Genomic DNA, 25,215 nt, shown 5'->3' with positions numbered 1-25,215 from the left:
ATTGTTCTTTTAATAAAAAATAGACTGCTTTTATCTGGGAATCTTCTGCTTATGTATTTTTGGCAAGCCTGGGCGTTATCAACAAGTTTTTGTGATCTCCTTTCAAAATTGGCAGAATATCTGACTTCATTCCCACCTCTGGTCATCTACTGACTATAAAACTATCTCCAAGGAACTGAAAATTTGTTATTGCATCCTTTCCAACAGGAATAGTTTGTCTTCTGCTCTGGTTCTTCAAGCATGAGTTTCGTCGGGTGGTTTCTTATTCTTCTGCTTTTACCTACCTACACGTGCAGACAAATTAGGCAGATTCTAAAAATAAAAATAAAGCTGTTTCAATGCATTCTTGAGTAATAACAGAATATCATCATCTGCAAAAGTCTGCATGTGCTATCATGCATTCTTAAGACCATTCTTAAATCGAGCATATTATGTATTTTTTTGTTTCAGTATATGTAAAGGACTAGACAAGGATTACAGTACAGTGTGGTAATTATTTTCTTTGCTTTCTGTCCCACATCAACTTAAGTTTCAAAAGTTTCATGTCGAGATACAAAGGTTGGGAGCATTTTTTAATAAAGTTATTGCTGTACTATCCATTTAATAAGGATAGTATGTTGAATATGGTTTTTGAAACATCTTTCATTTTTTTGAGATAAAGCACTTCATGGACTTTTTTGAAAAGTAACTTAGGTCCCTGACATCTGTAAATGTCTGAAATCTGACATCCAATCAGAATTACACATAAAGCATTTTGGTAAATCTTGTATAACACTTTCTGCACTCAGGCTTTTCATGAACACTGCATATATTGTTAATCGCTTTTACTGTCTCTAGTGTACTCTCTCTACTTTGTATTTAATATTTGTGATATGTTTTCTTAATAAGCAATCACTGTGTGCATATTGCTACCCTATTATTCAAAGACTTTTTTCTTACTTTTTTCCACTAGATAACTCCAGGACCAGGCGGTAGCAGGAAAACAGTTCACTTGTCCCAGGATTCTCTTCACCATGAGTGAGTATCAGTGATGGGAGTTCTAACTTCTTATTATTGTTTGCTTTACAGTAGCACCTCTGTCCCAAAGCCACATTTTACTACTGTACAAGCATGTGATAAGAGAGCCTCAGGTCAGTTACGTAATGATCTTCCTTTAGTGATAATATTTCTAATCCTTTGTGATTCGTTTTATGTTTCTTAATTAACTGTGAAGTTCAGTACTTTGTAAATGCGTTTTTATTAACTTGCTAAGTATATGCTTTCCTAAAACACAACACTTTTAAGGCTATATACCAAATACAGGTTGTTAAAAAAGACCTGCCTTATTTTTCTCCAAAGGGAAATTCAGAAATGCCAAGCTTGAATATATGAAAATAAACAAGCATCACATCTTTGAGTCTTAAACATGATGTATTGCGTGAGGAAGAAGTTTATAATAAATTCCACAAGAAGACATTGAATTAATTGTTTAGACACATGTAAATAGGAAACATCATTCAGTTTGTTTAGGTACTCTGGTGTGCCATTACTGTAAACTCTTATTCTGTTCAGCTAACAACATTAAGCAACATTGTTTCTTGGTTATCTCTTTTGAATAGTTACAATAAGATGATTACATTTTCCTATATTTTCCAAATCAGAAGTCTAAAACACAGATACCTATGATTAGGAAATGATATATTTGGGGATACATTTATATGCTCTAACTGCCACTAGATAATCATCTGCAGTTTAAAACGAAACTTACCAAAACACGTATAGTACAAATATCAGATCCTCAGTACCAACTGTTTTATGCTACTAATCCACATCCGTTTCACCCATAACTTCCTAATGCATGTGTTAGTTAAAGGGATTGTGATTTTATAAGTTATTTCTACCCTAAAGTAGTTCCACTGACACTTTATGGTTTTTACTTTTGTTCATGTTTTTTAATCAAACAAACAATCCTGTAATTAAGTGAATGGACAAAATTATAAAAATCAGTGTGATGTGAATATCACTTTCTCATTACAAGAGGTCTTTATGAAGGGTTTTTTTAAATGTCTAAACATGAGATGCATTCAAATTACTTTGATTTATTTTTTTGTTAGAAAAAATTTTACTAATAATTTTGTCTGTAATCTGCTGATTTGCCACAAACCAGCAGAGTTTGTGTGGAGGAGGATACCCCAGTTTACCGCTTCTCCTTGAGTGTTTGCTTTTGAAACTGGTCAGAGATGAGACACTCACCTATGTGGAATTTAGATCTAACCCATTTTGTCTCTTATCTTCATCAGCTTCCGGATGTTTATCGCCTTATTTGTTGTGTCATTCACAAATGTGATGCTTTTTCTTTTCATCCACTGCCAACATCACGCTTGCGGGTACATGAAATCTCCCTGTTTTCCTTGGATATTGAACTATTCAGCACAGTTGATGGAAGTTTCATGTCCAAAATATAAAAATGTCTACTATTTTTATCTCGAAGTATACTTTTAAGTTTATTGCAGTCATTCTTTTTTCATTTCCAGTTCTTTTCCATAATCACCTTGGAAGTAGAAAAAGCAGTTAGCAGTGTGCAGGTTTCAGTGACAGCTGGTCTTGTATAAAGGAATGAGAGGGTTGACTGCCCGTCAGCAAACTCACAAAAAGTGAGTGACAAAAAGCCACAAAACTTTCAGATTTGTGACTTAAAAAAATGAGTAATTTAAACCAGATTATTGCATGGAATCTGCTTCTTCTCGCTATATTAATTAAATTAAAAATTTTAGTGTCATTATGTGACTGCTTTGAGGGAAAAATGAGAGTAAGCTGTATTAAATTTAACTACATCAGGAAAAAAAAGCATGACTAGAGTAAGTTTATAATCTTTGGTTACACTTCTAGAGGAACTTACTTGCTTTTACTGCTTTTGAGGGAAAAGTCACATTGTGAGTTCTTGTCCCTGCATGTCAACGTCTTATTCCAAATTTTCGTCTCTATGAAATAAGGCTGCTAATAGTCAAAATAGTGTAATTATATGGCGATATGAAACCACTGCATTTCTGGACTTTGACTTTCACTTTAGATTCAGACTCAGACCTGATGTGTAATAATACATTAACAACTACCAGGTAGTCCACTACTTAAACATCTTTTCAGCTATAATCATTAATAAGTAACACTTCAGTGCTAAATATGGAATTACGTTTATTTATAGCACATGCATTATAGTATATTAAAATACTGTAATTTGCATATTATTTTAGCTTGTTTGACAGAATATAATTACCTATAAAGCCAGTAGCTACTCAGAAGTAAAATTTGTGGTGCATTCTTTCAAAACTGTTACAGACTTACGGAGTTCAATAAAAATATCCCATTAAAATAAAGCATAGCCAAAGGCTATATTTTCCTGGCAGACAATAAAATACCCAAAAGCACGCACAGACTGGTCATATGACAGCATGTGCTTTGCTAGTTCTATTGTTAAACCTGTCTTTTCTTTTTCTCCCACAGCCACTGGTTTGGCCCTGGGGCTAGAAAGGAACACAGCCAGGTAAGAATTGCTTTGATCAAGAACAGTTTATTTGAGATGTATAAAGGAATTTAACTACCTCTACTCCAGAGGTAGTGGGCTAAATTTTAAGAAATCATAAACAAAGCAGGTACGATTTCATACTTTCTTGTAAGGAAACATATTAACAGGAGTGCATTTCAAAAAGTCCCTTAATTAAAAATCTTTAATTAGTCAGCTAAGTATATTTGAGTGTTAATGGTTTAAATGAAAAGTCTAATCATTTTTTTAATGATTTTGTTAATCACAGTATCTCCAAATGTTGCGTTTCTCAAAATGTTGGAAAGCAAATAATTTGACTCACAAAATCAAGAAATACAGAACAGCAACAAGAGTGGGCAGGCTTCTACAGGAAGATCTTCAATTCTATTTTTCTACATTTCATTGGTTAATATGACCAGAGCAGTAAAAAAGGAACTGTTAAATTTCCATCATGGTGCAGATATTGGTAAAATTATCTCACAAGTTTGTCTGCTGGGCCCCTACAGTGCAGTCCCCAGGAGGTCCAAGCCTAGAGATGTGGTTGAAGGAACATGAAGACACGTTTAAATTTCATTACCAACATAGCACTTATTTCTTTAGCTTGTCTTCAGACATGGAAGAATGCCTTTCTTGATGGATGGTAGTAAGGTCTAAACAGAATGTACTGTCCAAGAACTTAAATGTGAAAAACAGTCTGGTTCCTTTTCATAACTGTATAGTTAACTTCAATTATTCAGTAAAAGTAGCTGAATATATCAGCATTCCATTGAAATTTAAGACTAAAGTTCCATAGTACATTTTTTAAGTTGGTAAAAATTTATATAACACAGTTGATTTCATTAGATCTGTGCCAGTTTGCTAGTACTTACAAATGTAAGTAGATTTGAAATTTCAAAAGGAAATAAGATCTATAGAATCTTTAGAGGGTTCATCTTAAGTCTTGATGATGGATCAGCCTGTAGCTCCAGTAAGGCATAGTTTAAATCAGTATGTACTCTTTCTTGTCCTCTCCTCCTTCTTTTGAACTCCAGAGTGAGCTAAATCTCAGTTCTATTACTTGCCCAAAACTGCCAGAGTGGATAAAACATATTGCAGTTTTAGTTGTAAATTGTGAACTTCTAGCATGGTACGGTAAGCTGACACTTAACATCTAAACAGACAGCTTTATATGGTTTGCATTTAACTCTCATTATTTCGAAACACTTTTCCTAGTAGAAGCAGCACATTTAAAAGAGCATTTTAAGTATTAGTGTGCTTCATCTTAATTCATCATGATAAAAAGTTCTCTTGGGCTAACCTTCATCCTATTCCTGAAATGTTGGTGTCATAAGTAGTCAAATTTGCTAGACCAGAATGAGGGATTTTTATTTTTTTAATTGGATTTTATAATGTATTTATTGTCTCATATAACAGAGTAGTTAACTAAAGAGGTACTGTTTGTCTTCAAAAATTCTAAGCTTAAAACAGTATGGAAATTTCCATGCTGAGAAATATGTTAACCTACGTCATATATACTGGCAATATCCATTCAGTACAGAGTGCGAAAAATGTCTGCTTAGCTAGTATATGATGGCAATTTAATTAAGCTTTAGTATATTTGAATTAATGTTAAATTTTACATGTTTATTTTGTATTTCATAAGAGCTATGTTTTCGAAACTTATCTGAAGTTCGCTGTATTTGTAACTTACATGTTATTGATGAATTGTGAACTAAGGCTAATGTCATCAAATATAGGCGCTACTGGCACATAATGGGTTCTGGTTTTTAGGCACATAAAATAAATGAGAATGATAGTGCAATGTAATTATGACGATTTTGACAGCCTATAAAATTCACTAGATCCATGGCGTATAACTATTGGTTGTGTGGGTTTACTACTTTCTCTTTTAATTAATTCTGGAATTGAAGTTATGTTACAAGTAATTAACTAGCCAAATTCAAAGTCTGGCAGGTGATCTGTATTTGTACATGCTATAACTACAATTCACTTATCAGCCAGAGAGTATTGATAACAGCAGGACTGTCTTCCTCAGCTTGATCATGAAATAGATACACATTGTACGAATATCATGCTTGTAAAAATCCTGGGTACATTTAAACATTAATTGCTCTGATTTGTTGATGATAAGAAAATGGAAAAAAATATTTTATCACAATAAGGTGCCTTATCTTTGTGTCTTGCAGGTTGCCTTTTAAAACCTGACCGCGCTATTTTTACTGCATCTGAAAACTAGATAGTTGTAATTATGAGGAACATTCCTGATATAAGAAGCAAGCTATAGAGAGTTGGGGAAAAAATAATCAAGTGTCATTTTGCAGATAGGTGTCAGTTTTTGGAGGCCATGCTCATGTACAATATTAAGATGTTGTTGGCTGAGTCGTAAAGTTCATAATTTCCTAAGTTCCAGAACCTGAGTCACGATTTCAGTTAAACAAATCTTTCATTATTCCTGCTTCCTCACTCTTATGGGAAGCTTTAATAGTGTGTTTTTGTTGATTGTGCAACCTTCAAATTACAAAAGCTCCTGGGGCTTAGAAGAGTTTAACTGTTTCATAACTGCTTAGATACAAGTGCCAGCCTGAATAGTTTTTTGTAATTTAAGTGTTCTCCAATGTTTTTCATTATAACATTTTGAAAATTTAAATTGAAATTGTGAAAATTATAAAATCGTACGGATAAGATAATTGCATGGCTTTCTAATATGCTTTGAGAATGCTTTAATTTTTACATTTTCAATTATTTAGGTATTTTTAATTAGTGGATATATCTTGAAATCTTAGCTATTATTGTAAAATTTTAGTAGATATGCATCTCTTTAAGTCTTGGGTGAAAACTATTGTGAGATTACTCATGACAGGAAAGAATGGAATTGTCAGGTCAACATTTCTAAAAAGCAAATAAAGGTATTGCTTGTGAGACTGTTCTGAACTTCTTTTTAATAGCTTCAGCTCTTGCGAGACAACCGATCAGAGAGAGGACACAAGAAGAACAGCTCTGTAAAAACAGCTAGCAGGTGAGTTAATGCTGCAGCTGTCACTAATACTCTTTATGAATTTGCTGATTTCTTAACTCTCAGTTTTTCATATAATGACACCATTCTTTGGAGAATTTCCAGGAGCCTTCTTTACTTTCAAGAATTTAATTTATATGGCATAATCTTTGCCTAAAAGATCATCATGTAATACTGTGGTTTTGAGTGAGACTGCTCTCTTTCAGGCGCTTGTCTTTCAGTATATATGTGGTCATCTTGAACTAAGTTTCAATATTGTTAAATACCTGCTTTGATGAATACCTGGAAGGGGAGACCAATAATTCTTTCAAAAATGTGCATATTAAATATGAATATATTTCATAGCAGATAAGTTCTGTTTACATGGTCTAAAATACTGGTTATGCAAGTGTCAGTCACCAATCTTCAGAAATGGTGAATATCTTTGTCTAGTAAATATTTTATATTATGCAGAAATTGTCAACATTTTTTTGGCCTATGTTTCCTGGCAAGTGTACCTGTTAAATCGTATTTTTACTCAGAATTTTAGAGTGAGTTCACTTTAGATATGAATTTTCACTATAAATGCACTCTTACTATCAGGTTGCTTTCATGAAACTGAGAGTATGAAGTGGATATAAAGTAAGCAGTAAGAGACTTATTATATTTACAGTCATTTTAGGATCTTTTTTATCCTGTAGCAATGTAAAACAGTGTCTGAGGAATTCAGAACCATGACTTATGTGTTTGTTATTTTGACCAGTGAAGCTCTTATGAAGTGATTGCTGCCTACACAAGCAGATAGAACTGAGATTTTTAAAATGGCATTAAGTACCTGAAGTGATCTTCAACTTCCCTTCGTGTTCACTCAGCAGGACGTTAGTAGACTGTTATCCCAGTAAATATCTGGCAGGGTTGTGTAGAAGCAAGAGGTGGCAAATCTGAGACCAAAGACTGGCATTTTCTGTAAAAGATCTGTAATATTGAAGTAAGACTTACATAAACCATTTTTATGATGTACATAAAGCCACAGAATATTGTCATACTTTAATACACTTAAAAACAACAAGGTCACCTGCTGACATCTCCTAGTACCATCATCTCTGTTTTCAAAGGCTTTTTCCTTCAGATGGAGTCAGGTTATCTCAAAATAGTTATTTGCGCTTTTTCAGAAAACCACCATTGTCTCAGCCTACCACAGAAACCTTACTATTAATTCTTTGAAGTGACTTGAAGAGAAGTTCTCAAACTTCTATGAAAATTATATTTTTAACAGGCCATCTGCTGTCCTAGAGTAACAAGTTGTATACGTCCTATTTACAAGATGTATATTGAACACATTTTAACCTGACATACATCAGATTTATCTGTGGTTAATATCAAAGGCTAGGTTTATTATGACTTAATTTGAAATTATCACTTCTACCAAAAGGGTTAATCTTAGTTTCATCAGGCATACAGAGAACGAAAATGTTTCTCCTTAACAAAGTACCTATAGAAATTACTGGTTTAGTAGCAAATACTATTCACAGTTAACAAAATAGTGAACATTGCCTTAGTTGCAAAGGTGCATCTTCATTACTGTGTATGAAATCTTAAAATGGAAATCTGTCATTTAGATTTTCACATGTATCCAAATCACTGAACTACAATGATACCAATCAAATGTCACAAGGTTAAGTTGCAGAATTAAGCCACAGTGTAGTAAATCTTCCATTATTTCACTGTACTACATGCTTATGCAGTTAAATCTTGTAGAATACAAGTGTTTATTCACACCTGAAAGTACGAAGCTTTCTCACATTTTATGAAGCTTTCTCAAATTGACTCTAAATTAGTTCTTGCATGTGTTAAACTATTACAGTTGGCACATCAAGGTAACTCAGATGAGTAACCCCCTTAAATAGAGGCATACAAAATGTAGTGGCTGTGACTTTATATTGTCTTACTATTCCTTGCTAAATGCAGCAATAGAACAGCAGCAGTGGGTAAGTATTGGACATTCTATAAAATTATTGTACTTATCCAGAATACAGTTTAATCTGCTTTTACCACAAGACTGAATTTCTCTAGATCTTTCTTTGTATGTTTTTTACACAATTGTATGTCATCTTGTTTTTTGCTTGCTGTTCTGGAAGGCCTTTTTTCTGTTTTTCGTATGTATATGAGATACGTATACACACACACATTTTTCTATGCTTACCCTGACTTTTCTTACCCCCTTTGGATGACTGAACACAGTTCTTGTTTCAGCGTGTAGACAATATGTAAATACCCGTATTACATTAGAACAGTGACTTGTAGAATAATTTATTCTGTAAATACATCAGAAAGGTGTGGAGCTGTCTCTTCGTAGTGGAATAATACTGATACTTTCTGGGTGAGCTTTACTGTACTGGGTTGCTACTATTCAGTTGTTTCTGTAAAAATGAATAACAACAAGCCAATCCTATATAAACTAACATGAACTTCTACTAGTCACAAGATAATTAGATTGTTGAGAACTGTTGGTATGGCTACTGATGAACCGAATGTTGAGTGGCACAGTCTTGCATCACAAAACCGAGAACCTGGATAAATCCTCTTATGCTGATAACAGTTCAACGCATGTGATCTTCTGTATTCAACACACTTAAATATATATACCTGTTTATGCTACCTTTACAGAGATGCTTTAATTTTAATCTACAAATATGTAGTTTTCCCATTAATTATTTAAATTATACAAATGGCACTAAGGAATACTGGGTTAGCAGCTGCCTTTATTTCTCCTGTATAGCCTTGAATAAGTTCTCTGTTTACATTATCTCTCTACATCAGGACAAGAACAGTCCCTTCCCTAATCCAGCTATACTGCTTGAAGGTGTTAATTCTTCTAGCTGCTTGTCTTCATCCTCTGCTCTTTTGCCAGTAAAGAAGGTTTTTTGTCTGCATTTTTTAATATGCTCTGGGCAAAACCAGCCTGGTTAGCTCAACTCACCTATTTAAATTAAATTGGCTGGTTTTGTACAAACCATATTAGGGAGCGCTCGCATGATTTCTTCCTCCGGCAGAGCTGTGGAGATGATAATCTCCAGCAGATGTGTGATAACAAATAGCTTGGGATAGTAATGTCTTCATCTGGCGCAGTTGTTAGCAGACCAAATGTCTGTCTGTACCCCGGGGCTGTGGGCAAACAATTGAACATGATTGAGTTATGGTGAGTTAACAAGTTGCTGCCTGGCAGCTGAACTGCCAGAGCCACTCGTGTGCTCATTGTTTGCCTGCTCCTGTTGTGAAGTAAAACACATTTACTTAAGTTACCTTTGTAAAATTTTAGAAAAATGAATTCTACCTAGAGAAGATTCCCCAGAGCTAAGAGATTCATTTGGTCAGCTACAGAGACAGCATTGAACAGTATTTTGTTGAGCTGCTATTACATGACTTTGAGCATGTGATGATGATGTTAAATATATGGGGGACAGCCATCACACAGCTGTCAGCCTGTCTCTTAGTATTTAATGTATTTATCCTCGCAATACTCTTATGAAGTTGGGAAGTACTTTTATCCTCATAGCAACTTAATATTTTGCCTTTGGTCATCTAGTTGATGCCATAACTAGTTAATTTATGCTGTAATCTAGTAAAAACAGAATTGCAGAGTGGGAAAACAGCAGACTACTGAATATGTTAAACTTGCGTTGTTGTTTACTCTACATAATTGTTTCATGTCATCTTCCCTTTGTGGTATGTTCCTGTTAAGTATCATTATTTATTTTATCTACAAATTATTTTTTTCTTACTATACTGTAAGTAGAATTTGTGACACATACATAAATGAAGAAATAGAAAGTAAAATAGTGCCCAAATTTTCACAGCTTACCAATTTTTTTTAATCATATCTTGATAATTCTTTGTTGGCTTTCCAATCTCAAATTCTCCCCCAGAGATCTTTAAAAGGAAAAAAAAAAAAAAAATTTGTAGTTCTTGTGCAGCTCAGTCCTGGCTTTGAAGAAGGCTAAGTCATACTGACAAAAGTGATTTCAAGGTGGAGTACAATTATATAATACAAGTTGGGTTTCAAGTAGCTAAGCGATGCTGTGTTAACAATCTAGTCCACGTAGCAGCAGCTTAGTATGAAATAGTTGGCCACTTCTTGTGAGTGCAAAGTAGACCATAGCTTGGGGTAGAGGTGGTACATTGATATTTCTTCAAAAATCAGCAAGAGCCACCTATTCAGCTGTTACTATAACGTGAAGGGAGGGCTGCATGCCAGTCTTCCAGTGATCACCTGTTACTTCTCTATTTTGAGCTGACAAGAAGTTTTTGAAGTCTTCTTCTGGACAGCACAGATGGGAATATGGGTCTTTGCACATGTGGAGGAGACATTCAAGAAAGCAGACTCGGGAAGCAGTGTGAGAAGGGTTACATGAAGGAAATATATTGAATGCTACTAAATGGTGATGTGTCAGTAAAAACCCAGAACATTAGTCTTAACTTGCCCATGTCTTCTGCAATGGTCTCTTTCCCTCCTTTCCCTAGTTGTTCTCAATCCAGTTTAAATATGTGCCTTGTGTTGGTACAAGAAGACGACTCTCAAGCATTTTCATTACTAACAGTATTATCTATGAATTAGGATTTAAAGAAAGCTCCTAAGAGAAAAGTGACACAAAACCTGATGGGAGTTTTTCAAAAGTGTATTATTGCTTTGGTTAGAAATACAACTTTCTGCCTTTCCCAATTTCCAAGGGAAACCCCTACTTGTACATTAGTACAGCACTTGTTCATTTTCATCTGATGATATGTATCATGGTATATTTTTTTTACACAAATAGCATTACAGCTGCTCTTTATTTGATCTTCTAAAGAGACAAAGATGTGCAAGGATTCTGCCTGCCCCATCTTTCCCACCGTGTCATCTGTTGTTTGGGAAAGAGTCCTAATTTGCAGCAGATACAAAACTATTTGTTGAGTTGCAGGTTTGCCAAAAATAAATGAAACCATTAATTACTACATTTTTTGAGCAGCTGTTAATGGATTGGGATGAGAAAACTGTACATTAGACTACTGGTTAATTACAAGAACTGTAATTGTTTAATGTGGCTTTTGCGGAATGAAATTACAATAGCAGAGGAGGTAAATTCAGCCAGTTTTTGAAAATTATACATGAAAATGTGCACATGCTTACACTGCATTAAAGCTAAGGAATGCATAGCTGTTTTACAGGGGGTGAATCATTTCTGCTGTCACATGAACACATATTCCCAGCAAAAAACACTTTTAAAATAAAGTAATATTTAAATAAACATTTTAATTCAAGTGTAAAATTAATAAAGGTAGATAGTTAACATCTTGTAGCCCCAGAGCTAATAATGCAGGAGATTCAGATGTAACATTAAAATCCAAATGTGTTTACATCATTAGAAATTAACAACTAAGCAGTTTTATCTCCTCTTTGGAGTGCCGTGAAGCAGTAACTGTACTGTTATGATTGGTGCTTAATAATATTTGCAGTTCCAGATTAAATTATGTGAATGTTTGAGGACACATTGCTTTCCTCCCTTGCTGTCACCTTCAGAGACAACATTATTCCATCAGTTTGGTATTTTTCTTTGGGAAGAATAAAAGATGGTGCCATTTTGGAAGAGGGCAATTCCTGATTGAGTTTTCTATACTATGGCCCTGTTTTTAAGGTCCCAACAAGATTTTTATTTGGGAGAGGTGGACAGGATGACAACAGTTTTATTGTGATTTAAAATGTAGCCAGTATGTGATGCTTTAATTTTATGGAAGTCTTCAAGCCTCAGTATTTGGTTCCTGGATAGATTTAAAATATCCATTGATTAAATGAAAATTAGTCACTAAGTGTCTTGAAAGTATCATATTTTAACTCAACTACCATAATGAGAACATTTGCAAAAGTAGCATAAATTTTGAAAAGACCATGCTCTGTTTTGAAAATACATTTTTCTGTATGATCTGAGCAGTTTCATTGCATCTTTAGTGCAAAACTAGTTAAGTACAAAGCCACAAGACAAATTTCATTGTTTTTGCACTAGAATCTGATATACTTTATAATATTGTACATAAACTGCTAAATGATGCCGAAAATTTGTCATTTTAAGTTGAATTCCTGGTACACGTTAGTATGTTAACTAACAAGTAGTCAATTAGTCCCAATTTAAAAAAAAAAAAAATGTATAATAAAAAAATCGGATAACCTCTAGGAGTTCTGGATCCTCCTGATGTACCATCTGGATTGAATTTTCCCCTGAATGAACTGATAGCAAATTTCTCATTTTCAAGTACCTGAATTTTAGCACATGGTATCCTTGTTTCTCACACTCAACTGCATTAGCCTCTCTCTTTTTTTTTTTTTGCTCAGGTTTGTGCTCCAATTTGGGAATCTCAACATACCTGTCAAAATGCTAGTGGCATAAGGATAAAGTTAATTTGGGCTTCAGAGGTGTGAAGACCATTCCTGCTATTTAAAGTTTGGGCAGGAGCCATGGACAATAACTTGCACTGCAGTTCCACAAACTCTTCAACCTGTTGTTAAGCAGCAACGGAATCAGAAGAGGCTGCTTTGCAGTCTGGTTTTCCACCGCTCGTTTGTCCCAGCATCTCCCTGGCCATGAGAAATTTAGATCTTCTCTGTCTGGTTCACGACACAGGCACATGAAAGCTGCCTACCACAAACATAAGGATGCGTAGCCATGCGTGAAGGAAGGGCGGGTTTGCCTCTTTCTGTTCTTATTATAAATTAAACTGCTTATGCAATTTTTACATTGAATTCCTACTAATCATGAAGGGATCCCTGAATCTCATATCCATAAAGCAGCATCCACTGGTGTGCATTAACTAAAATCCTGAGGCATAGGCACACTGACTCAGACTGTGGGTTTGTGTAAGGAGAGAGATGGTTTAGAAGAAAATTTGAGTAGTTTGTTTCCAATTTTGTAGAATTTTTCCTGTTTATTTTCTTTGATATTTTGAAATTGTGAATATTTACTATAATACATTTCAGCCTATCTGGAAAATAATGTTCAGTAACTGCCCTAGCCAAAAGGAAGAAAAGGGCACTGTTCAACCTTCTTATTTTTTAGATTTCGTGATTTGTTTGCCAAGGCTCCTGTTACTTTATATATATATATGTGTGTGTATATATATATACACGCACATGTATTTAGAAGTTTTAATATAATTACTTAATAATATAGAGCAGGAGGACATAAGTGAAGCTTTTGCTCTTAAAAAATTTTGAAACCGAAAAGGACAAAAAAAAAAAAAAAAATCTATATTTCTCTTCCTCTTACCTGCTCTCCTTTGTTATTAGAAAGGCAAATTTTTCTTTCCCTCCTGCAGACACAGACCCCTTGTACTCAATGGAGTTTTATGTGAATTACTGAGGGGAATGGGTGCAGAGTGTTACAAAGTATAATTTGCTTAATATTCAGTCTTATCTTTAGTGATTCTTTTTTCTCCACTCCTCATCCCAGCTTGCACGCAATTGTCTTTGTTTATCAGGTTCACTGCATTCTAACTGTACTATCTTGGACAGACAATTAGATTGTTTGAAGGGTTGTTTCTCAAGCATAGTATTAAAAATAGGGAAGCAGAGGGACTAAGGAGGAGAATGATGCTGGGTCCAGCTGCAGACCTGATATTTTCTTGGAACTGGTTGGAAGGCAGTAGGTTAAGGACTGACCAGTAGTGTTTGTAATGTGACAAAAAGCTTCTGGATCACTGGTCCAGATCTAGGTCTGAATGACTGATTAAAAATCATTACATTGTGCTGGCTGTTTACCTGCATTAATTGAATTATTGCTCTCTTATAGTGGACCAAATTCATTCATGCCTGTTCACCTTCACAGCATAGATGTAAAGAAAGAAACAGGTTGAGTGTTTCCAGCCTGATAAGACATTTTCCTTGTTCTGTTTCTAAGCCACTATATTAGATATTTGTGGATTTTTATGGTTTTGCTTCTTACTTTGTAAAAGTAAAGGATTTTGAATATGGTGCTAAAGTTTGAAGTAATTTAATCTAACTCTATATGAGTGTAATCCAGAACTATATAGGTAGGATGTGGTTTTTTTAAGTCTTTTTGACAGAGTAGATTTGTCCTGCACTGACTTTATTTAGTGAATGTCATACTTAGTAAACAAATATATGTCCAGAAATAGCTGGAAGAAATAGTGTAGCTGAGTAAGCTATCGAGTCCGTCTGTGGAAGTATCTGTTCAAGCCCACGGTTATTGCTCAAGTCATAAAGATTTTTTCCGAATCACTTCAGAGCTGGATCAGGGCCCGTAGCTCTTTGATATCAACGATGTTGTTGCAACGTGAAGAGAAACAAAAGAATGTTTGCTTTAGAATTTTTAAAACAATATTGTCCTGTAACAGGATGGTATTCTATTACTGCAACCTATTTTCTAAATATGTTTCACCATTACACACATAAGGGCATTATTCATTTGTATCAGGTGTTGGTTGACATTAAAACAATATTGGAGCTTGCTGTCAAAAATATTTAGAAATATTCTCAATGAATATAAAATTTATATTCCGAATGAGTATAAATGTTAATTCCCTTTCTTGAAAATGTGAAATCAGGTCATTTGTTGAAGAAAACTAGGTTTTAGCTATTTAATTTTTAGCAGAAGTGGATTTTTTTGTTGTTTTATTCCCTCAGTGTTCTGTGGTGACTTGTTTGTACACCAGGATATTGGTTTGGATTTGCCTTTGTTTAATTCATATACTTTTGATCAATTCCAACTCATGCCCAATTATATTACACTAAATTAACATAATTCAACAGATGTTGATATTTAAATGTTTTCTGGCATTCACATCTTGGACAGCTGTCTTAGAGCTTGGGGAAAAGGCAAACATTTAGAGTTAAATGCTGAACATATGCTTAAATTACTAATTAGAAACAAGAAAAAACAATGCATTATCCTTTCTGAGGGCAGCAGGCGTCCACTACAGAAATTTTTTCTAGAGACTCAATTCACAAGTGAAGTACATCAGTGACTTGAGATTGGGTGTCAAAACATATGTAGTGATGTAAGTTGTTATTTTCCATTGTGCTTGCTGATATTATTCCAGTATGGAGTTGAGTGTGTAGATTTGTAGAGTTCAGGAAAATTTTGGACTACTTCTGTGTCTGAATGACACTTAAAAGTGCTGAAAAAGATAACAGAAAGGAACATATTAGGATTTAGTATTAGGTGATGAAGTAATCTGATGGGGCCAGGGGAAGATAGTATTCTTCTCATAAGAGGATTTCACTAGGACTTTCAATAATACAGGTATGTCACCCTTATGTTTAAAGTTATGTTGTGAACAGATTGGCATCGTATAAAAGGAGTTCGATAGAGTCGCATGGTTTTATCACATCTGCTTAAGATTTAATAAAAGGAAAATGAAGTGCATAGTGCCTGTGGTTAGTGCAACGGTTTTCACACTTTTGAAGGCAGATGAAGCAATCTGTTGTATAGGTGATGTCATTCTTTAGACAAGTCTGAAGAAAAGCTTTACTGTTTCTAAAAAATGTGAAGGAATCAAGTGTGGAACTGACTTCACCTGAATGGTGTCTGCTGCATAAATATTGTATTCCATTATTGTAGTGAATGAAAAGTTTCTGTAAAGACTCTTAATGTGTTTTGTAGACAAGGCTGATTTGCAGCAGTATTGGTCTACCACTCTTAGCCAAGAGAGAAATCCTTCCAACACCGTCAACACTATGGTGCTGGGACAAGAGGGGATGGTTCTTTCTACAACCTCCAGAAAGTCAGCATGAGGGAATATGTATGAATTTGTAAATTATTTCACATATTAAAAACAAAATCAAGGAAACTATAAAGCAAGATTTTAAAGCTTCTGATTTTCAGGAATCTGGATATATCCTTGATACTGTGTATCACTGATGCTACTTTCACGTGTTCCATAAAAGCCATGAAATCCTCCTACTTGTCTGAGAGGCTTTGATGGAAGTAGAGCTAGACCTCATGTACAGCCTGAGCATATATCTCAGTGTCCCTTCATTGAAAGTATTTTTTTTCTGGAAAAGAGGCTCAGGTGTCCACCAGGAATGCAGCTGTCACAGTAGCTTTGGTGTAGGCTGTGCTGAGCATTTAATACACTGCCTGCCTAAATGGCCACCAGGCACACATGCATGTGATGTGTTTCTGTGACAAATAACTAAACAGATTCCAGACAGTGATTTGACCTGAAGTCGAGTACATTTGTACTGTGTGGTTTATCTCAAATGTTCTTAACAAATATTACTTAATTGTTTTTCAAAATTGCCCTATACCATAATACTAAGATGTGGAGGCCAGATCTTCATTGTTAAAGCAACTGTTTTGTTCACTCTTACCTGTCTTCATCTACTCCCCAGAACGCTGGCCTCAAAGTAGTGTCCTGTGCATCTACCCAAAGTGCACATGCACTATACATATTTTACAGAGTGAAAGAATGTAGGTACCTTCTTCAGAATGGACAAGGAGCCATCCCTCCCTAATTGTCCACAGAGTCACATATGTTCTTGCATATTTTACTCTAATCTGAGTGTTCAAATGGAGACCAGAGGCTGTGTCTGTGTTTTGGCCAAGCTGTGTGCTACAAGGGAAAGAGGAAATCTTTCCTTATAAAATTCCTTAGCCATTGTTTTTTCATATATTTTTCCTGAAAAACAAATGTGCCTTCCATTTTTCACTGTAATATTATGAAATCATCATGCATCTTTACTGTGGCTATATTGAGATACATGCCAGAGGCAAAGGTTAGAAGTATTCGTTATACCTAGTTGATACAGAATAACCTTCCCAAATTTACAGCACCGGTTGCCTAGGGTGTGTATTTGACATGATACCTTTTGATTAAGTTCATACTTCTGGAGACTCAGGCAAATGGAAGTGTAGAATTTCGTGTTCCTCTTATCCATAATAATTAGCTGGTAGTGTAATTGGACATTTAGAAATACATATATAACAGGTTTTTAATGGTGTTTACCTCTAAACTGGTCATAAACTGTTCCATGGACTCTCTTATATGTTTCATGGATGCTCTTGAAGTCAGCCTGTGACTTGTGGAGATCTAGGAAGGTACAGTAAGAATTAAAGTCCATCCAAGGTCTCGTATTTAAGCAGTGCTAATGGGTGCACTTCCATTGGCCTCCAGATACATCAGGGTCTGCATTTTAAGCTGGGTGAGAAATGAGATAATCTGTACTGCAGGTCCATTCTGTATATAGGATATAAGCACCATTTCTGTGATGTTTTTGTGTTAGTGGTACTTGAATAATGGAATGTTTGCTCGGATTATTCTTTGGTTTTATAAAATTGACCTGTTCCACACATTCCATTTTTTAAATCATTTTATTGGTGTGCTTCTCTGTTACACAATGCGAGTTCTGTTTTTTTTTCATTTTTAACTACTGCTGTGAACATTGTTTCCCATACCCTCTACTCAATTCAAGTTTATAAGAAATTGTGCAGTTATTTCAAGCCTAAAGTGAGTCATGGTCCTCACTGCATTCTCTCTTCAGTCATATCCATATTCATATCTATTTTGTATCTTTATTTTAAGACTGAGGACTGACAGTTTCAATTAAATTTCCCCTTCAAAATAATTCTCTCAAGTCCCTTCTAAAATGCAAACTGGTCAACTCTTGCCTTATTGTAATCTCTTGTGAAAGAAGTTCACTTATAAACTTTTGTTGAGCTTCTCCATTAGCTGAAGCATTCAGTGGCGATAAACTTGCAGAGTTCTACAGCCATCTGCAGGAGTGCGCAGATACTGTGGCAGAATGGTGTGTCACTGCTCACCCTGGATTTGTTCCTCACTTGAGAGAGATGTTGATTGGAATATAATGTGTAGGCAAGTACTGATCATTACTGATTCATCTAATTGTGATATAGAAATCAGACTTCTTGAAAACATTATTGCATCATAGTATGCAGCATAGGATTTTTTCAAGTTAGAGTACAGGTATTTAATAAATACTGTTGAACAAAAAATACACACTCTTCTACATCTGGCTTTGTTAGTGATCAGTACTTTTATGCATTTTTTACATAAGCAGAACATAAAACCATGAGCTTTGTTACTTACAAGTAATCTAAGCAATGTAGTGTCATCTAGTAAGTGATTTAACAGTAAATATACTAAGGGATAAAATTAAGTTTGCCTTTAATGATGCAACTGTTGGCACAATTACAGTGCACCAACAAATGTCACTGCACTGATACCAGATAAAGCATTGCGGCTTGCAAGGAAAGTGACAGCTGCAAACAGCACAGAGACAGAATAAAGTTATCAACAGACATGTTCTTACAGTGAGACATATAAAATAAACATGCAAACATTTTGTGTTTAATACAGTTGTACCCAGAATTCCCCCAAGTCAGATGATGGTCTTGCTAGTTTTGGACCATTGTACAGGTGCACATGAAGCTACCTGTTCTATAACCCTGTGTCTTCAATGCACCTTTCTGAAGAGACTGTGGAATGATTATTGAATTTGAATAGGGTTTTTTTAATTTGGAGTAGAGGGGTTGTTTTTGCATTTTGGTGGGGATTAGGGGGTTGATTTGTTTGTGGTTGGTTGGTTTTTATACACATGGGAAGATGGTGATTACAGAAGCATGTTCTAAACCAAAGAGCTACAACTCATGTTCAGGAGTATCTGCCGTCCTACACCCATTTTATTGTATTCTCCTTCTCAGAGACCAGACTGGTAAACTTAGAACTCTGATAGTGGCAAAGGTGATAACTACTAGTGAAAGAGTTAAGAACCACTTTGTGGGCTCGGTTGCTCAGAAGGTAGGATTTCATTTAAAGCCATGCAGCTGTAGTTCCCCTGCAGAACAGATGTTTATTTGGGGAATGTAACCAAATGGTCCATGGACTGCAAAGGTCAGGAGAGATAAACATCTGACTTTGCCTATTATAAATGTCTTGGAGAGGCGAACATGTGTAACTGCAGAAAAGGCACTTATCAAAAATATTTGCTTATTGAGCTATGAAAATCACAGAAAAAGAGATTGTGTTCTGTAGGCGTGGATAGGAATGTTTGGAGAGCTTAAAGAGACAGTTCTAGTCACGTTCCCAGAGTAAGGGCAACTGCCTTGAAAAAAGAAATGGTAGGGAGATTGCAACTATTTCAGAAGGAGATAGCAAAACTTCTGTCAGAGTGAATGTCACAAGAATGCATAGATGCTTGCGAATTGCTTTACATGCCCTTGCTTCTATGAAAGTATTTTTTGTGTCAAAACTACTTTTTATTGTGTTTATTATTTCAGTAGCTTTTTTGTCGTTACTGCCTTTCCCAGCCTGTCTTCATTTGTGAAGCTCTTATGTACCACGCAGAAAGGAGAATCTAAACACAGTGCACAAGATGAAACGTGAATAAAAACTGACAGTGGCTTTTCCAGTGTTTTTGTTTAATACGTTGAGGCATGACACAACAACAACAAAAAAAACCAACAAAAATCTTGGCATGCTAGTGTAAGTTCACACCAGCCTGGCTTTTGCAGCCCTCTTATTTCCCTCTGCCACAACTTTGCTGCTGCTGTGACACTTGCAGGCCCGCTCGGCCGTGGTGCAGCTGATGCCCTGTCCATGCTCATATTTTTCTTATTGACAGTGAGTGTTCTTGCCAAACGCCAGGGACCATAGTCACATCTGTTTGTCTCCCCAGCTTGTCTGAGGCTGCTTGGGAACACTGTTTATCCAGAGGGCAGCTTTAACTAGGCCTAATACTCTGAAAAGCCTCTATTTGTAAATGCATACAATGAGGCGACAAGTTCCTGTTGTCTTTCCTTAAAAATTATTCCATTTGACACTGCTTGCTCCAGTCCCTGTCACCAGCACGTCAAAAGCCAAGTTTTCAGGCAAGGTGGTCTTAACAAGTTTTATTTTTTCCCTAATAAAATGCCTAGCTTCCCTCCAGAGCACTATTTATAAATGATAGCTGGAAGCAAGCTAGGGGTAAGTAGACAGAAGTCAGGCAAATAGCTTTCTTCCTTTCTGTAATACATGCTCTTCTGATTTAATGGTATGAAACATAATGCTGAACTTAGCCTGATTCAGGGTCAGAGTTCTCCCTACTTTATAATACCCCCGTTACAAGCATTTCAAAATGTACTGTGCAGCTTCAGAATACTACTTCATGTTGTCTACCCTGCCAGTTCCAGAGCAGTGATAGTTTTTGCCTGTTCCTCTTAAAAAATATTTTTTTTTGGGGGGGGTGGTTTTTTTTTTTTTGCTGTGATCTAGATGGTCAGTGCATATCAGACGTTAAGACCCGGCAAAAGCAAATGCTGCTTTAGAATCATGAGTTAGCTTAATGTTTCGTGTTAGTGGCCCTAAAACTGCGTTTGACAAAGCTTATTTGGTGCTCTAGCATATTGTTATTTATTTGTGGTGTACAGAATTTTCGATGACAACAAAGAAATACCCACTCTCACCTTGGCTGGTGGTCGAGTTGTGCTCGGCAAAGGCGAATGATTCATTTATGCTGAAGGAACAAGGCTGCCTTTCAGACGCTCATTGATTTTAAATTAAAAAGTAACTGCTATGTTCTACATGAAGGGTGACAACAATAACAAAGTAGTCCTTACTTAGTGTTATTTGTTGCAACTCCATTTGGTGTGCCTGGAGGAAAAGTGGGGAGACCCCAGTACCATAATCTCACAGATCAATAATCTAGATATCTCAATGTAGTGTAACAGATAATCAATTCTGGGTAAAATAACTCAAACACTGCTAGCTATTGCTGCTGGGGCTCAGATCTTCAGGTTCAATTGCCTGACTTTATGAATTTTTATCTTTCATCCTAGTTGTATTCCTGGAGACTTTCTCCCTTTTTCTTTTGGAAGAGAAAATGAAGAGTCACACACTGTTTAACATATTCTGCATGTTTGATATCAAAGTTAAATATTGATCTATTGATGATTAAACATCTCTTAAATATTTTTCCTCTAACAATTGTTTCCCCATATTGTATTTAAATATTAATTTTCTTTATTGTACATTCAGTGATAAAAGGGTTACACATCTTGATTTCTTTTGAAATTTAGAACTGAAATTTATCACCATGGTAATATACCAGTTCAACTCAGTTCAGTTTCTGGATGTTAAAACAGGACACAGTTTCAACTTAGATAAATTGCAAGGAAAACATCTGTTTTAAAACAAAGAGAATTAAATAAGTGTTGAAGTAGGGGTTCACTAGGTGAAGCTAGAGTGCACTTCTGTGTGAAACTTAAATTACTTGGAGTATTTTACTTTTTAAATAAAAGCGCTGTTGTATTTGTTAATTTACCGTGACTTCTCAGAAGTGTGTAGAGGATTGTACATTGTCATTTTTTTCATCAAGGTGTTGCTGCCACTCTTTTACATTATTGAGCAGATCTGAAGTCTCTCAACATTGTATGACCATTTCTTATTCATTTAGAAGCAGCACAGCTTTAAAAAGTTTATAAATGCAGTAAAGGATAAGTCGTATATCCACACCGAAACCAGATTCTGTGAGTGACAGGGTTACTATGCTACAGTGGACTCTCAGATGCAGTTTTCAGCTTGTAATTTTATCAAAATTCACTATGCTCTTGTGCTAAGAATCACAGTTCTTGGTAACATTTATGGAGACATATTAAAATTGTGGAGTTTTAGAAATTACTGCATTTTCCTCCCTTCTGTTCTTGTTCTTTCCCAAAAAAATGCCGGCTACATATATTCCGTTCTACAGACACTGTGCATTACTTTAAGAAAAATAATAACTATAATTGTCCTTTAAGACTATATTCCACAATTCAAAATGTGGAAATTCCAAATTTATCCTTTTCTGTGGTACCTGACTTCTAAAAGCTGGCTTTAATGCAATAAGATTTGGTTGTTTGTCGTCCTCTGCAGCTCTACCAGTTCTCCAGTTTCCAAGTGTAAGCTCGTAATTGTTTAATGAGTACCAGATACGGTGCTGCCCTGTTATCGTTCTTACAACTTGCCAGTGAATTACTACAGGACAAATTGCTGTGCTGCAAGTTTATTTCATGTACCTTTGAAGAGTTTAGCGTTTCATGTTTTCTCATTCATTCTTCATCTTATCTTAAAAAAAAAAAAAGTTGATAATACTTTTCATGTAATAGATGTTGTTCTGACAGGCAGGCATTACTAGCCAATTGATAACCTACCAACAGTATTGTGATCTATTTAGATAATTAATCTTCGCTATTTTCCTGTCAGGAGCAACAGTGTTTTTGTTTTATGTTGAGCTAGAAAGATTGCCAGTTTTGAAAATTAAAAAACATTCCCTTTATATTATTCATTCCAGTAACAATTTATGATGCTGCATTTAGATACTGAGTGCTTGTCAACAAACATAATTATGCTTCGATATAAACAAGATTGGTGACTTGACTGTGCAGCTTCATCTTCCTTGAGAATGTTTTGATATAGGTTCAGATTATACAAGCTGTGTATTTATGTGGCAGTTTTCTTCTTTTGTTAATAGTTTTCTCCTGTAATTACTTGCAGGCAAACCAGTGTACACTTAGGATCATTGTGCATGGGAGACATCAAACGGAGAAGGAAAGCTGCTCCCCTGCCAGGACCCACAGGTAACCAATTTCCCTGGGACAGAACACAAAACACAAGATGTTAAATCTCTAAATACAAAGCAGTAAGTCAGTGAGCTGGGGAAATGCTTGATAAATTCGGTAACTTCCCATGTAACTTCAGATATGTCCTATCCTTATTTATTAATAGAGATTAAGAAATAGGATCTCTTCATTCTTCCCTCAAACATTTCCAATTTCTAGTCCTTTGTAGCATGACACTTCTTTAAAGAGAATAAATCTTATTTCATATACTGAGAATCAAAGACAGTAAAGACTACTGCTTATGTCTGTTCAAGCGTTACAGGGTAGAAGACATAAGGTATTTTTTTTTGTGAGGAATGTATGTGAATACTATAGATACCCTGCACAATAAAGACAGGATGTGAATTCTTGGGCAAACAATTGAAAATGTGGGGATAAGGCTGTGAAACACAGCTTTAAAATTAGTGCTGTAGATTAAATAAGCAGCACTTGCAAGCACATTTCTGAAAGATTTTTACAGATGCGAGGTCACAACCATTGGATGCATTTTGCTGATGTCACAGCTGTGAAATGACTTTTTCAATACCTAGCAGTGATTTATAGGACTTTCATCAGTTTGTTGTATTAATTATATATGTGCATACTGGAAGGATTAGATTGTGTGTGTGTGTGCCTATGTGAGGCACTTTTTATATTGCTAATATGGAAATCTGAATTGCATGTCCTAGTCAATTACTATAGCAACATATGCAACACATACAGCTCTTCAAATATATTTTAGATAGATGTCTTTAGAGAAGCCTAATATTTGTATTCCAACTGAATTTACCCTCTTGAAAGTTCTTTGTTTCAAACCTCAGTGGCAGAAGCAGACCAAGAATAGTATTAAAAATGTTATAAAAGCACCTTAGAGGCAGCAGAAAAAGAGAATGTATGGGTCAGCTTCTAAGACTCTGAACATATGTGAAGTGAGAAAGAAAAATACTTAATGGCTGAAGAGAGAATAATATCATTTCCACAAGGTGATTTTCACTTCACAACTTTCAAATATTAGAGGATGTCATTTTGTACCGAGAGGGTATGAAGTATCATGAAATTAATTTTATTATTTATTTTAACTTGGGCTTTCCGCATTCAGTATTTTATTTTCCAAGCTGACTCCTTTGTGTAACTTTGCAAAGCCAATATTTTGATATGAAGGCAAATATATTACGTGGTACTTAAATCTTATATATCTATATATTCACAATTTTTAAGGTTGTTTTTCTCCCCAAATTTGCCTTTACATGGAGAGTGACAGAGAATAATAGTGGATAAAGGTGTCAGGTGAAGTACTTTTATATGTGGGTTGTGGAGGTTTGGTGGGTTTTTTTTCAAGTTCAAGGCAATCTTTTCAATTTTGTTTTGGGCAGGAGGATTGAGAATTTTTTTCTGCAGTCTTGGAAAAGGTTTTTTCTGCATTTGTGAATTTTTAAGCAAATAAAAACTTCAGTAAACTTTGAGTAAACTTGTACATATGTGTAGGTAATGTATAGCATTTTATAAATTATTAGAGTTTTCTCAAAGGCTAACTTTCCCACAGCTAAATTATTGTTTATCCATTACAGGCCTTCTTGTCTTTCTCAGTATTTGAAAGAAACAGGGTTTCCTTTTAGAATGGAAATATATTTGGAAATTTAGGTTAAAGTGAAAGGTCAGTTTTTGATTATTCTTCTTTCAGTAGTTTGTTAGCTAAGATATAGGAACAGAAGGACTAGATTTTACATAGAAGAGTTCGTGTACTTTTTGCTTGAAAGAAAGAAAAGACAAAAGTTGTATATTTACATGAACAAAATTTGGAAGTGAAAAAAAGCGTTCTACTAGTAACTGTCCACATTTAACACTACAGTGAAACCTGAAAGGCTGTCTGTAAATGAGTCATTAACTACAAATGTTTTCTTGAGCTGTATGTGCTGCAAATTAGCAAAGTTTCATCTAATATGAGGCAATCCATTGAAAAATGTATTTTCAAAATTCACTTTTGCATTTTTCTGAATAAATTACATCAGCAAATTAATTCTTGTAGCACCCTGCAGAGTGTTGAAAATGGTCATTTATATGTTTAGGTTCAGTAGCAC

General features: G+C 35.2%; 1 protein-coding gene across 1 annotated transcript in view; it reads left to right on the top strand.

Moving 5' to 3' along the window:
• The window catches only part of GPATCH2 (G-patch domain containing 2), a 123,936-nt gene that overhangs the window by 84,303 nt on the left and 14,418 nt on the right, over nucleotides 1-25,215 (top strand). Inside the window, exons 6-9 of the mRNA XM_065631008.1 lie at nucleotides 953-1,017; nucleotides 3,481-3,520; nucleotides 6,466-6,536; nucleotides 23,034-23,116. Of these exons, the coding sequence (XP_065487080.1) occupies nucleotides 953-1,017; nucleotides 3,481-3,520; nucleotides 6,466-6,536; nucleotides 23,034-23,116 (259 nt within the window). The remainder of the gene's footprint in view (nucleotides 1-952; nucleotides 1,018-3,480; nucleotides 3,521-6,465; nucleotides 6,537-23,033; nucleotides 23,117-25,215) is intronic.

Source organism: Caloenas nicobarica, chromosome 3, assembly GCF_036013445.1.
Source record: "Caloenas nicobarica isolate bCalNic1 chromosome 3, bCalNic1.hap1, whole genome shotgun sequence".
Classification (NCBI taxonomy): domain Eukaryota; kingdom Metazoa; phylum Chordata; class Aves; order Columbiformes; family Columbidae; genus Caloenas; species Caloenas nicobarica.
This window is presented reverse-complemented; position numbering and strand designations above follow the sequence as displayed.